The sequence below is a fragment of the Ruditapes philippinarum genome, unplaced genomic scaffold (assembly GCF_026571515.1).
Source record: "Ruditapes philippinarum isolate M1 unplaced genomic scaffold, ASM2657151v2 ctg10892_1_1_1_1, whole genome shotgun sequence".
Taxonomy (NCBI): domain Eukaryota; kingdom Metazoa; phylum Mollusca; class Bivalvia; order Venerida; family Veneridae; genus Ruditapes; species Ruditapes philippinarum.
The window spans coordinates 17549-31667 of record NW_026859730.1 but is presented as its reverse complement, the minus strand read 5'-3'; the positions used below and the strand labels follow the sequence as shown (position 1 = coordinate 31667).

The following is a 14119-nucleotide window of genomic DNA, read 5'->3' as shown; positions in this document are numbered from 1 at the left end:
TATATTATATATATATATATATATATATATATATATATATATATATATATATAAATGCCTTTTAGGAGAGAAAAAAAAATAGTGCCAATTCTTGCATTGCAATGATAAAAGAAGATATTGGGGTATAACAAAGTAATTATTATCTTAGTTATTTACTAGTGTTTATGTTACAGTAATTATTTAACAATGTAATTCTCTGTATATCTACTACAAAAGACCTGATATTTCAACAAAAACATCAATTATTCTTAATAAGTGTCAATATCAAAACAAGAGTTAAATTAACATCATTAGCAGATTGTCAATCTTAACAAAGTGAAACCAAAATATATTTTATGTAACATTTTTAAATCCATCAATTCACATTAAAACAATTATTTCAATACTACTTGTATATCTAAAATATCACAATTCAACTGCATATTTACAAATTAAAAAGTAAAAACCAAATTTAGAGACAATGGTCAAAGTCTTGCAAAAAATTACCTGCGAAATATTTATTAAATTTTACAAGTTAAAAACTGCTTATCCACATGATATACTATTATTTACACCTGGGAAAAAAATGTAAATAAAAACTTTAAAACAAAAATTTAAACAAAAAATTTGGGTAAGAATAATCCAATGGTAAAATTAAACAAACAAAACAAATAAAACGCATACAAAAATGTTTGTGATAAATTGTTCATTTTATTGATACAATTAAGATATGGGCTACCTATAGTCTGAACTGTGAGATTCTTTCGTACGATGATGTTTCCATGTGGGATCTGTTTGAGACACGGGACCGATAGCCAGGGTCTCTACTTCCTGTGTTGCAGTGCCAGCCTTTTTACTTTTTGTTGGTGGCTTAGGGACATTGTGAACACTTACATGTACAACATCTACTGGCTCCCTAAACAGGACACGCCCAGAAGATGTTCTGATTGGAGGAAGAGGGTTGCTCGTCTTGATTTGTATTTCCGCGTCCTCAGATCGCAAGAATGGCTTTGCTAATTCCGCTGGAGAATCTGACCTACTTGTTCCGCCTGAATTACCACGCACTGCTACTGCAGTACCAGTCAAATGATTAAGTTCTGCTATTTCCTCTTTTTCAGCTAATGTTCTACGAATATGGAAAGCACGTTTTGGATTTGACCTGCTTTCTTTCGGCGGTGCGGGAGCACGAACATGTTCATGTGAATGTGCGGAACCTTGATTACCATGAAACTTTTCCTTCTTAACTTTCAGCAGTTCATTTTGATAATAAGCGTTACTATTAGCAGCAGCATCAAGTTGAGCTCGTAATTCATCCATTTCTTTATTTCGAGATCGTAACTCTTCCATATGTTTCATTTTCTGTCTTTTATATGTATATTCATTTTCTTTAATTAGCTTATCTTTTTTCTCCAGCTCTACTTCAAGTTCATGTTGTGTTTCTCTTTGTGCATCGATCATTTTCTCAAGATGTTTTATATGCTCCACAACCTCTGCAGAAACTGAAATTTTAATCAGGTGAGTATAAATGAAACAGCAACTCTCAACTTTCTCTACTTTTTCTAAAAGCATACATATGTACAGTTTACTGTTTTCCTATTTTTATTTCAATAGGTCTGTCTAGTCACCCATGTTTTGTCCAAGTTTGAAACATTTCCATAAATAAATGACAGTTAAGAAAATATAAGCAAAATTCAATAATCTGACCTTGATGGTCAATGTCATTGATTTGTCAAAATCATATTTTAAATTATTCAAAATGTCTGTTTGGTCACTAGTGTTTTGTTTTTTTGTAAATCTGTACATAAATATCAAAAGTATGACAACTTAACCAAATTCAATAAATTGACCTTGATGGTCAAGGTCATTTAAAGCTTAAGGTCCAGGTCTGGTCAACCTTTTAAAGGTCTTGTCCGAAAGGTTGTTTTGTCCCAGTATGAAGATAATCCAATTATTAATTACCAAGTGACGTCCCAGCCAATAATAGCAATAATCAGTGAAAATTCAATATTTTGACCTCCATTAAACACAGTGAATGCTATTTCTACAAAAGTTTTTCATAAAGATATTAAAAAGGGAGTAAAATTTATTAACATAAAAATGGAGTAAAGTGTATTTGCATCAAAACAAGGGAGTAAAATGTATCAAGCAACTCAAATGCTCACCTCCATCTCCTGTATCCAGTCCAGCCATATTCAACTCAAATGTCAAATCTACAAAATATATATATGGTAGTAAGAAAGTTACAAGCAATTTTAATATCAAACAAAGTTGTTGAGTTGATATACCTGTAGGGTAATTCTGGGCTCTGATGGAAGGGCTAAGCCCTTTTCAAGCCCCCTTTTCTTTTGACACATTTTTGCCACTGTTTAATAACATGCCACATGATACATTGAGTCACTTGATTGAAGCTTTTTAATTCGTATAGTTCAGAATATGAAAGAAAAGTAATTTCATGTTTCAGTTTGTACTTATAATGTGCTTTTCAACAGGGCATAACAAGACTTTTATAGTATTAAGTTGATGAGCATCATTTCCTTACTATTATATTTATTCATAGTACAATCCAACCAAGCAATTGTAAAATATGGCTTGAAAACAGAACAGACAAGTCTACATTTTAGTATACTACTTTCTATTCGTCAGCAGTGATAATATATCACAAGTATAATTTTTTCCGTCTATTTTAACCAACTACATGTAACACTAACAGAAATTTTAGACTCAAGAATGAAACAAGATATGTTTGTAAAACATGTATGCCCCCTATCAGCAGCCAATTAGTCATGTGATAAGGTTATTATGCATGACTTCTGACCCAGTGATCAAACAATTAATAAGGGTTATCAAGTATCTACTGGTCATGACCTTAACCTTTGACCCCTTGACCAAAACTCAATAGGGGTCATCTGCTGGTCACGACCAATCATCATACAAAGTTTGAAGTTCCTAGGCCTAAGCGTTTTTAATTAATTGATCGGAAACCGTTTTTACCTTCAAGGTCAATGTGACCTTGACCTTTGACCCCTTGACCCCAAAATCAATAGGTCATCTGCTGGTCATGACCAATCACCATGCCAAGTTTGAAGTTCCTAGGCCTAAGCGTTCTTAAGTTATTGATCAGAAACCGTTTTTACTTACAAGGTCAATGTGACCTTGACCTTTGACCCTCTGACCCAAAACTCAATAGGGGTCATGTGTGGTCACGACCAATTATCATACAAAGTTTGAAGTTCCTAGGCCTAAGCTTTTTTAGTAAATTAATCGGAAACCGTTTTTACCTACAAGGTCAATGTGACCTTGACCTTTGACCCCTTGACCCCAAAATCAATAGGTCATCTGCTGGTCATGACCAATCACCATACCAAGTTTGAAGTTCCTAGGCCTCAGGGTTCTTAAGTTATTGATTGGAAAGCATTTTTACCTACAAGGTCAATGTGACCTTGACCATTGACCCCTTCACCCCAAAATCAATAGGGGTCATCTGCTGGTCATGACCAATCACCATACCAAGTTTGAAGTTCCTAGGCCTAAGGGTTCTTTAGTTATTGATCGGAAACAGTTTTTACCTACAAGATCAATGTGACCTTGACCTTTGACCCCTTAACCCCAAAATCAATAGAGGTCATCTGCTAGTCATGACCAATCACCATACCAAGTCTGAAGTTCCTATGCCTTAGGGTTCTTTCGTTATTGATCAGAAATTGTTTTTACCCAAGAGGTCAATGTGACCTTGACCTTTGACCCCTTTACCCCAAAATCAATAGGGGTCATCTACTGATCATGACCAATCACCATATCAGGTTTGAAATCCCTAGGCCTAAGGGTTCTTTCGTTATTGATCGGAAACAGTTTTTACCTACAAGATCAATGTGACCTTGACCTTAAACCCCTTAACCCCAAAATCAATAGGGGTCATCTACTGATCATGACCAATCACCATATCAAGTTTGAAATCCCTAGGCCTAAGGGTTCTTTCGTTATTGATCGGAAACAGTTTTTACCTTCAAGATCAATGTGACCTTGACCTTTGACCCCTTAACCCCAAAATCGTTAGAGGTCATCTGCTGGTCATGACCAATCACCATACCAAGTTTGAAGTTCCTATGCCTTAGGGTTCTTTCGTTATTGATCAGAAACCGTTTTTACCCAAGAGGTCAATGTGACCTTGACCTTTGACCCCTTGACCCCAAAATCAATAAGGGTCATCTACTGATCATGATCAATCACCATACCAAGTTTGAAGTTCCTAAGCCTTAAAGTTCTTTAGTTATTGATCGGAAACCGTTTTTGCTTTCAAGGTCAATGTGACCTTGACCTTTGACCCCTTGACCCCAAAATCAATAGGGGTCATCTACTGATCATGACCAATCACCATACCAAGTTTGAAGTTCCTAGGCCTTATGGTTCTTTAGTTATTGATTGGAAACCGTTTTTGCTTACAAGGTCAATGTGACCTTGACCTTTGACCCCTTGACCCCAAAATCAATAGGGGTCATCTACTGCTCATGACCAATCACCATACCAAGTTTGAAGTTCCTAGGCCTAAGGGTTCTTTAGTTATCACTCGGAAACCATTTGGTCTACGGACCGACGGACCGACAAGTGCAAAGCAATATACCCCCTTTTCTTCGAAATGGGGGCATAATAAATCCTCATTTCACATTATTATAAATAAAAAACAGTTCTTATTTTACCTGAGCATTTTTTCTGTAATTTTTTTATTTCCTCATGAAGTGCTTTCAAGGTGGCTGCATGTTCCTGCTGCATAAACAGTATGGAACTCTCAAGGTTACGTTTGTGAATGGCTTCCTGAGTTGCCATGGTTACTGATATGTATCAAACTTGTTTAAATTAAATCAGTGTTCAAGATCCTGAAAAAAGAAAAATACCCATATTATTTCAGTACCCGTACAGATACATTCACTACAAAAAGTAATTAGCATTAATTACTATTCAGTATGTACCAAAGAGTTGTGGCAGATGTATATAAGGATGTAACAGAATACCCTTGAATATTTCACTGTCATTATCAACTTGGATCAACTTCAGTTTTCAAGTTATGATGAGTAACTCATACAGTATTCAATGTTCAAATTCTGCGACGTAAATGCTAAATGGACATTTCAAATATGCTGAGAATCTTGAACAAGAATTTTTAACAATGAAAATTACCAACACAGTTCCATAATATTCTGAACAAAAACATTGTTTTCTGTTTTAAGTAGTGGAAAATCAAAAGATGTTACAAACTTACGATACTAAAAGAAAGACGTCAATCAGTCTGCAAAAAATGCTTAAATCTAACCATTGAAATTACAATTACCCCAGTGGTACTTCATACGAAAATTTGACAAATTGGCACGGGTACATAATTACTATTGTTTACTAAATTATTGAAAATTATTATGTACACATTATATGCCATATATATATTGATTAGCGTTTTAATTCTCGCTATCAGATGCAAACCAGCGTCCGCGAGTGTACTTATCAGTGATTGGCTCAAACCGCTTTAATGTGGATAATTCATCACGCCTTAGCCCTATTGTACCTGAAGGCACATTATTCAATTTATTGCTCATTTGTTAATGCGAAATTCTTTAACGTCGGCACTTATTGATTGACAAAAACAGTACAGTTTCAATGCATCCATCAGAAATTATGATGGTTCAAAATTTTAAATCATAAAATTGATACAACAGCTGATTTTATGTATGGGTCAGAACCCAGGACATGGGTCAAAAGAACACCCTGAAATTCTAGCCAAAATTAATTTAAATAGTAAACACATAGAGAAGATGACAGGATGTTCATTTGACCCAACAACCCATCCTAGTTCTTGTGAAATTTCTTAAACTAAGTTAACAGTGACCTATTTGACTCTTCATAATAGTTCATATTCAGTCATTAGAATTAGCCACTGGCCCGGTGGCCCACGGCCAGTGAAAATTAATTTTGGCCCAGTGAAAATTTTTTCTAGGAAAATTTAGTAAATATAATATTATAGAGGTAGAATAAAATTAAAAACTGGAATTTTCAAAAAACTGGAATTCGGGCTAGTAAATTCAAAAATCTTAGAGGGTTAGTGTCTTGCCTTATAATTGAGAGCACCTGAGTTCAATACCTGGTCACCACCTGAGGATTTTCAGGTTTTAACATTAGCTATATCCTGGATAAGGACCCTGGGGTCCTAATTCCCCTAAAGCATATCTATATATATTAGACTCTTTCGTATATGTAGTATACAAAATATTCACGAATTCGAAAAACCTAGCTAAACGCCGTTTTTTTCCGGGTACTTTCTGTACATAGCTCTGGGGAATAAACACCTAGGAGTTTTAATAGTGGAGCTCGACGAGCTGGCCCGAAGGGCCTGCTCGCAAACGCGAGCTTTATTGTAACGCGGAGTACCTGCTAAGTGATGGTTTTGAAAACTTTCGTCCGAAGTACCGAATTGGACACATCGGCAAACTTTTTCGAATTTAAAGATAACGATAAAAACTGAGGAATTTCTGGACTGAAAACGGATGTGTAGACTGGTCACCCGCGCACGTCTATGGGAACCATAATTGACAGGGAACCAAGAATAACGGAAGCGTGTATAAAATATTGAATGGACAGTTTTAAAACGGAAATGTAAAATGAAAAATGGAAGGCTGCCATTTGTTTGAAAATCTGATAAATAAAAAAACAATTTTTTTGTCGGAAATTTTGTTGTGAAAACTATCTAGAATTGAAAGAAAAATGGTCTAACTAAGAAAATGAATCCGAACAGTTACACCAATATATTTTATTCAGTTGTTAACGCTGTACAGACTTTTAAAGTATTGTTTACGTACGTCACAATGTAGCGCAAACAGCACGTGCAAAAACAATCAAATTAAATACGCTATTTTAATGTCTACACGTTTTTTAAGTTTTTACATTTATTTCACTTTTAAATAATCTTTATTTTCGCTTTGAAAATTTTAATAGAGCGAAATAAAATAAACAAACAAAGTTTTATACAACTTTTCAAAACGACAGGGGGCGGAGCCATATTTAACACAGTATGTGTGACATCACACGCACTCGTCACTGCATTTGAAATAGAAATGAGCGATTATTTCATACTATTTCACGTTAAAAGTTCATCGAGCTCGCTTTGAGGCTTATCCTTTTTCATATTAGCGAACTCAACGTTTGCGGCCTTTTTTTAAATTTAATTGAAATAAAATAGTTATTTCTTTATAAGAAAATAATTAAATATCATTGTATGAATAATTCAATACAAAAAAATAAAGTAAAAACACAAGTTTACGCAGAAAATAACCTTATTTATAATGGAAGATTCCACTACTTTTGTTTTAATTTTATTAATTTTCATTATAAACAATTTATATTTTGAAAAATTTGCAAAAGATATTGATGACTAGAATACATCTTCAGTCTCACCTTCCAAGCATGTCAATGTTTGGACTTTTCTTTTTTAGTTTTTCTTTTCACCTTTTACTAACAATCCGACGTGCACTAAATTCCTGCCTTTAACACTCGTAAGAGGGGTTGGCAGTATCCAGAGATAGATAGAAAAATAGAGAAATCATGTAACTGTGTTATGTACTTCATTTGGTGTAATTCCCCAGAGCTAAATCCGTAACGTACCGGAAAACGGTGTTTAGCTAGGTTTTCGAAAAGGTCGATAGGCTTTGGTGTCTAACACTTACCCCACCCACCTATTTTTACATTGATTTGGAATAATGAAAAAAATTTAAAAGAGAATTGCTTGCTTTCTAAGAATGTTACCGTGAAATAATACATACCATTATTTAAATTAATTATGTCTTTGATGTGCTGTTTGTCAATTTTATTATGTTAGACAGCTTTACTGCTTTAAAAGCAATTAATTCCAAAACATTTTATTGATCTTGGTCAAAAAGTTTCCCTTTCCACAACAAGAATGCTGGTGCATCATGGGTAAATTTCACCTAAGCTATTTATTTGGCATTTACCGATCAAAAATTATTCCCCAAAAACATTCTCAAATTAAATTAATTACAAATATCATGAAATCGTCTTGTGTTTTCAGTTATAAAAAAAATGAAATTTTTTTTAAAATTTCATCTTCCCGAGAATTCGACGAGATCAAAACAAATCGAAAGTAAACATGGCTGCAGGAAGTCGTTTAGTGATGGGAATGGCAAAAATGAATATTGGAGGGCTGGAGACCCTATTCCCCTAAATAACTGCTTATTTGGAAAAAACAATAAAAATTCTCAAGCTTCCATTACATCTTTGGGAGCGTTGATCCCATTTTGTATTCTATAATCAGGTTTGATGTAAAAAAACTAAACCAAACTAGGAGGGAACAGGTTGATTAATCTATGACTATATTTAGAATGTTGTGCAACACCTTTTAAATTTACGCATTTTGCGGGGGTACTATCCAAGGCATTCAAATTTATTTGTCGCTGTTTAAACTTGAAAAGTAAAATTTTAAGTAAGAACACACTAATTAAGCAATGAATATTATGTTTAATTTCAAGTGGCAAATTTAGACTGAGTTTCCACTGCCACTGGTGAAAATATACAAAATTTTATTTTCTATCAGATCTTAAATTAGTTTGAAGTCATGCATTATTACTAGTATTTCAATTTTGTCATTTTTTAAAACAGATAAGATAAATAGGTAAATTTTTTAGAAAGGTGTATATATTTTTTAATTTTAGCATTATCTATTGACCAATGAATGATTGTAGCTATTTTTAGATCAGGATTGCAAATCTATTTATAGAACATGGTAAATAGTTAAAATGTAAATCAAGTGGTCGAACAAAATTGGGAAGGAATGCTACCGTTACCCTTAATGTTAAAAGACTCCATATAGTGTAAATATCCTTATTCCCCTGCCCTGTGTTTATTTTTACTTCTTCTCTTTGTCCTGTATATAAAACATAAAAGTGTATGTGTTCCCCCATATGGAGCATAAGTTATACGCATACACTCAAGTATGAATTGGCCTTATATTTGTTAAAAAAGGTCACTTCATCAATTAAGGGTAACAAATAATTACTTAATAGCCATATTTTGGGAATTTTTTAAGTTAGATTAGACCCTTTTATTTAAAACAATTGCTATTTTACAAGTTTTTTGTTGTTTTATTCTATTTATTAATTTGTTGTACAGATACTATACAAAGGAGTGAAAGGGGGACCTGCTAAATTCTATCCCGTTCGCGCGACAAAATTGTCGATATGGGCAATCCGAAAATTAAGAAAATTTGCAAAATATCACAAAATCGGATTGACCTCCTTATTTTGAAAACAAAGAAATTTCGACCAAATGAGAACAAAGGAGGCAATCACTTTTAGACCAATAAGAACATCTTTAACTAAGCAGGTGTTCGGGTGAAATATACTAGAAAATTATTAAATTCTAAATTTTTCCACACTAAAACAAACTTGTTTTTTAATATTCTGACACTCCTTTGTGTATGTATCTGATCAAATCAGGCCTTTAAATGACTAGCCACATTGAATTGGGAAAATGCGTTCCTGACATTGCTTTAACAAAAATTTCTCTCTATCTTTTTAAAATCATGGAATAATTTAATAGTTGACCTGTTATAAGAGACGGTGCTTTTATAAACGTCTCGGCCATTTTAACCTTAGGTAATTTAAATAAGCTGTTCAATTTTTTTTTAAATACACGTCATTTTAACTTAGTATGGGAGCAATCCCATCTTATTCCTATCATGGGTTACGTACTTTTATACGAACATGTGGTAGGAATTATGGCACACACGTAAACACATGTACCGATAAAACTGTAGACAAATTAAATTAGTTCCCATATAAATTAAGCAAGTTTTAAATGAAGTATGTGCTCGCCCATATGGTTCATTCCGGTGGCGAGGGTAAACAAACCAAACACAAACAAACAAAGCTATAAAGAAGGGTATCATAATAATGATAAACATAGTTACATACATATTACTGAAGAAAACACACTTGGTTGTATTTACCTGCTTGAATTGATTTTGGATAAAAATATTGGAAGTATGACTTACATTCGGAAAAAGTTAGTGATTGTTGGAGACGGAGCATGTGGCAAGACATGCCTACTTTTTGTGTTCAGTAAAGATGAATTCCCCGAAGTTTACATACCAACAGTATTTGAAAATTATTAGGCAGATATTGTTGTAGACGGAAAAAGAGGTTGAAATGGTAAATTTTGGGGACACTTTCTGGTCAAGATGAAATACGATCGACTACGTCCCCCTTTCATATCCTGAAACAGATGTTATTTCTTAATGTCTTTTTCAGTAGATAATGTTGACAGTTTGGAGAATATATCGGAAAAATGGGCACCAGAAGTTAACAAATTTCTGTCCAAATGTTCCCATTGTCTTAGTTTGGAACCAAAAAGATTTAAGAAACCTGATGAAGCAACAAAACTTGAACTGGCAAAAACTAAACAAGAAGTAGTGAAAGTAGAAGTGGTCGTGCCATGGCTGCACGTATAGGAGCTTTTTAGTTATCTGGAATGTTCCGCAAGGACAAATGAGGAGTACGAGAGGGATTTGAAGAAGCCACACGTGCTGCCTTGCTAGGAAAAAAGAAGAAAAAGAAGACCAAGTGTAAAAAAAATTTTGAAAAATTGGGGATTTTATTGGATACTATGTCACTGTAATATAAAGATGTGAAAAAAACAACATAAACAAAAGTGAAGATATTTTTACACTTTTTTCTTCAAAAATTTCATTGCAAAATGAAAGGAACTTTATTTCAAGTTGGTTTAGACCATAAAATATATTTTATTATTTATTCTGTTATATTAAATTTAAGACTTTAACGGTAAAAATGTAAACCTTTTCCCTTATATAGACGTGTTTTGGCGGCTTTTTGCCCCCCCCCCCTTTTTAAGGCCTCAAACATTTGAAAAAATGCCCTATTTACAATGTGGGCCCCCGAACCTGTTTTTTTGGGTTTGAAAAATTTTGGTTAAAAAAAGTGACCATTTTTTCGGGTTGTGTCCCCCCATCAAAAAAATACTTTCAGGGGGTTGGGCAAAAAGGGGGGTGTCCCCCCTTTCGGGTTTGGGGGATTTAAAGGGGGCAGTAGCCCCCTAAACCCGCAAAAAAAAATTTTTGGAAAATGTAAAGGGCTAAAATTTTCTCAGGCCCGTTTTTAAGGGTATGTGAAAAACCAACGCTAAAAAGGTTTTTACTCTATTAAATTGGGCCATTTGGGGAAGTTGCAGCAATTTTGAAAAAAAAATTTTTTTTTGGGGAAAAAAAAAAACCAATGCAAAATAGTGATTTTTCGAAATTTTTTAAGACACCCCCCTGTTGCCTTTGGGAAAAGGGAAATTTAAGTTTGAGCTTTGTTGTTAGAGGGGTTTAATGATTCTCAAATATGTCCCAAATTTCATCAGTAATTAAAGGGCTTTTTTTATATTTTATAGCAGTTGGAATTGAAAACGGGGGGCCCTTTTCCCAATGAAAAAATTTTAAAAAAAAAGGGCCTTTAAAACCCCCAAAAAAACAAATTTTTGGCTTCCATGGGGAAAAGGTTTAAAATTTAAAGTCGTGTGTTAATGAAAATTGCTTTCTAAAGTTCAGAAGGTTTTTAAATGAGATTGCCGTGAATTTTCATTTCAGTGTTTTTTTTTTTTAGAACTATTTATTTCTGGGTACTAATTTTTAATATTTCAAATACTGATATATTGATCAAAATATTGTTTTTGATAAAAAAAACAAGAGAAAAAACAAACACTTTTTGCTTAATACATAAATTGATGTTGTTAAAAACTGTCTTTCCTTGACTTCTTATTTTTTCCCAAAACAAAATTTAATATCATGATAATCATGATAATGTTTACAGTGAATAATTTTAATATTCATATCTAAAGAACTGAAGGTAAAAAAACTCTTTTATTCATTTAAATCAGAACATTTATCATACCATTATTTATACTGTTAAATATATGATTCCTATGTTTTTATTTTGTAAATTTTTTTCCCTTTTTCAACAAAAAAAAAAAGCCTTTTTTTTATTTGCCCCCAAAAAAGGGGATATCACTGTATTTTTTACATTTTTATTTTTTGAGCATTTTTTACAGAAATTTTGGCCCCTTGTGATTATTTTTAAATAAACAGATAAAATTTTTAATTTTTTAAATTTTTCGGGTTTGGTTTTTACAAAATTTTAAAGTTTAAAAGTTTATACCCTTAAAGATGGGAAAATTTAACCTTAAATTTTTTTATTTAATTTAAATTTCCTTAAATTTATCTAATTTATATTAAAAATTTTTTTTTGTTTTATTTTGAAAGTTATTTTTTTCATTTTTAAAAGTGAATTTTTCCCTTTTTGATTTGTACCCGTGGTTTTAATGTTTTATTTTTCAAAGTATTGTGTGTGTTTTTAAAATTTTTTTTGGGCATTTTTTTTTGAGATTTAAATGATTTGTTTGTACATGTTATTTTTAAATAAACTAATAAGGGGAAAAAAAAGTTAAATGAAGAAATAAAAAACTATTTTCTTTTTTATGTAAAGGGAATTTTTTTTTGTTTTTTTTCCTTTAGCTAAAAATTTTTATTGGTTTTTATAATCTTGTTTATTGTGCAAGTTTTTTTCCATGCTAATTTTTTAAACGTTTTTTTTAAATTTCATTTTTCTTTTAAAAAATTGAAAATTGTTTTAGATTTTTTTGGTTTTTTTCCAAAAATTTTTTTCAGTTTGTCCCTAAGACCAACCCCTTTTCCCAAATTTAAAATTTGGGTTTAGATTTAAAAGTTTTTTTTAATTATTTTAAAGAGGTTAGTTTTGGGTTTTTTATGGTTTTTGTTTTTAATTTTTGGGCCCTGTCTATTTTAAGGTCATACTTTTGGTTTTTTTAAGGTCACTTTTTTTCATTAATTTTTTTGCAAAAGTTTTACAGGAAATTTTAAAAATCAAGGAATTTGGGGTTTAAAATTTTCAACCTTTATTCTATTTTTTTTCTAAAATTTTCCTATATTTTCTTTTTTAAGGAAAAAGTTTGTTTCAAGACCCGGGGTTTTTTAAAAATTTAAACAACCCAAGAAATTTTTAAAAACATCTGGGCAATGTTGTGAATTAAGGGGAAAACATGTGAAAAAACAATTTTTTATTGAAAATATGAAAGTGTTTAAAAAGGATGCTTTTTCCCCCTTTTTAATATTCCAAAAATTTTAAATTTTAATTTGCACTAAGTTTAGTTTTGGTTTTTTAAGGCTTTGGGGCCCCCCCCATTCCCGGGGAAAATTGGGGGATCTGATTTTTTTTGGTAAGAGATTATTTTTTGGGGGAAATTTTTTTGGCCTTTTTTCCCTATCATTTTGGCACCAAAAGGGGAAAAAATTTTCATTTCAGTGCATTTTGGGGGGATAGGGGTGATGGGAAAATTTTAAAACTCAATTTTTTTTTGGGTTTTTTGGTACAAGGGAAAAGGTTTCTTAATGGGGGTTTGGGAGGGCCTTTACTCCTTTTTTAAATTTTGGCTTGTGACTTCCAAATGATTTTCTTTCTTTACCTATATACATTTTTTAATGTTTAAGTGACTTTTTTAATGGTTTTAGACATTTTTCAGTCTCTGACTTCCCAAATTTTTGGAAATTGGGTTTTTAAAAGAATACAAAATTTTTTAAAATGTTATTTTAAAAAACAACTTGTAAATTTTATTTTAGGGGTTAAAAAAAAAAAAAACTGCTGTTTCCCAAAAATTTTTGGGTTTAAACATTATATTTTGTTTACCCCGTTAATGGTTTTTAAAATTTTCACTGAATTGAATTTTTGTAATAAATAAATTGATTCAATTAAACCCCCCCTGATTTTTTACATGTAAGGGTTTATAGTGTTTTAAGAAACATTAATTTCCCATTAATCTTAAAATTTAAATTCATTTTAAATTTTTTAAATTTTTTATTGAAATGGGTCCCTTTGATTTTTGGTTTTCTTCCATCACAATTGGAGAAATTTTGATTTATGCCCCAAATTCCCCCCTTTTTTTCATTCTTTTTTTTCCTTTTTTTTGCAAATTTTCATTTTTGGGTAAAAAAAGATATTAATTATTATTTTTTATAAGCTTTACTTGATCTTAATATTTAGCCAGTTTAACTTAAGCTACTTCAAAGTTGAATTTA

At 32.0% G+C, this 14119-nt stretch overlaps 1 protein-coding gene and 1 pseudogene across 1 annotated transcript; one reads left to right on the top strand and one right to left on the bottom strand.

Annotated features, from left to right (window-relative positions):
- Window positions 1-592: 592 nt before the first annotated feature.
- LOC132757674 (coiled-coil domain-containing protein 92-like) lies at window positions 593-7903 on the bottom strand. Its single transcript, XM_060749024.1, has 4 exons — window positions 7779-7903; window positions 4674-4850; window positions 2142-2189; window positions 593-1478 (listed from the first exon to the last, which is right to left on the bottom strand). The coding sequence occupies exons 2-4, from the start codon at window positions 4798-4800 to the stop codon at window positions 715-717; spliced, it is 939 nt and encodes a 312-aa protein (XP_060605007.1). The 5' UTR covers window positions 4801-4850; window positions 7779-7903; the 3' UTR covers window positions 593-714.
- Window positions 7904-9932: 2029 nt separating this feature from the next.
- LOC132757673 (transforming protein RhoA-like) lies at window positions 9933-10587 on the top strand (annotated as a pseudogene).
- Window positions 10588-14119: the final 3532 nt, after the last annotated feature.

Coding starts and splice junctions, on each gene's coding strand:
- LOC132757674 (XM_060749024.1), bottom strand. CDS start 4,800: ATGGCAACTCAGGAAGCCATTCACAAACGTAACCTTGAGAGTTCCATA. Junction 2,190..4,673: donor ATTACAGAAAAAATGCTCAG/GTAAAATAAGAA, acceptor TATATTTTGTAG/ATTTGACATTTGAGTTGAAT. Junction 1,479..2,141: donor ACTGGATACAGGAGATGGAG/GTGAGCATTTGA, acceptor TTAAAATTTCAG/TTTCTGCAGAGGTTGTGGAG.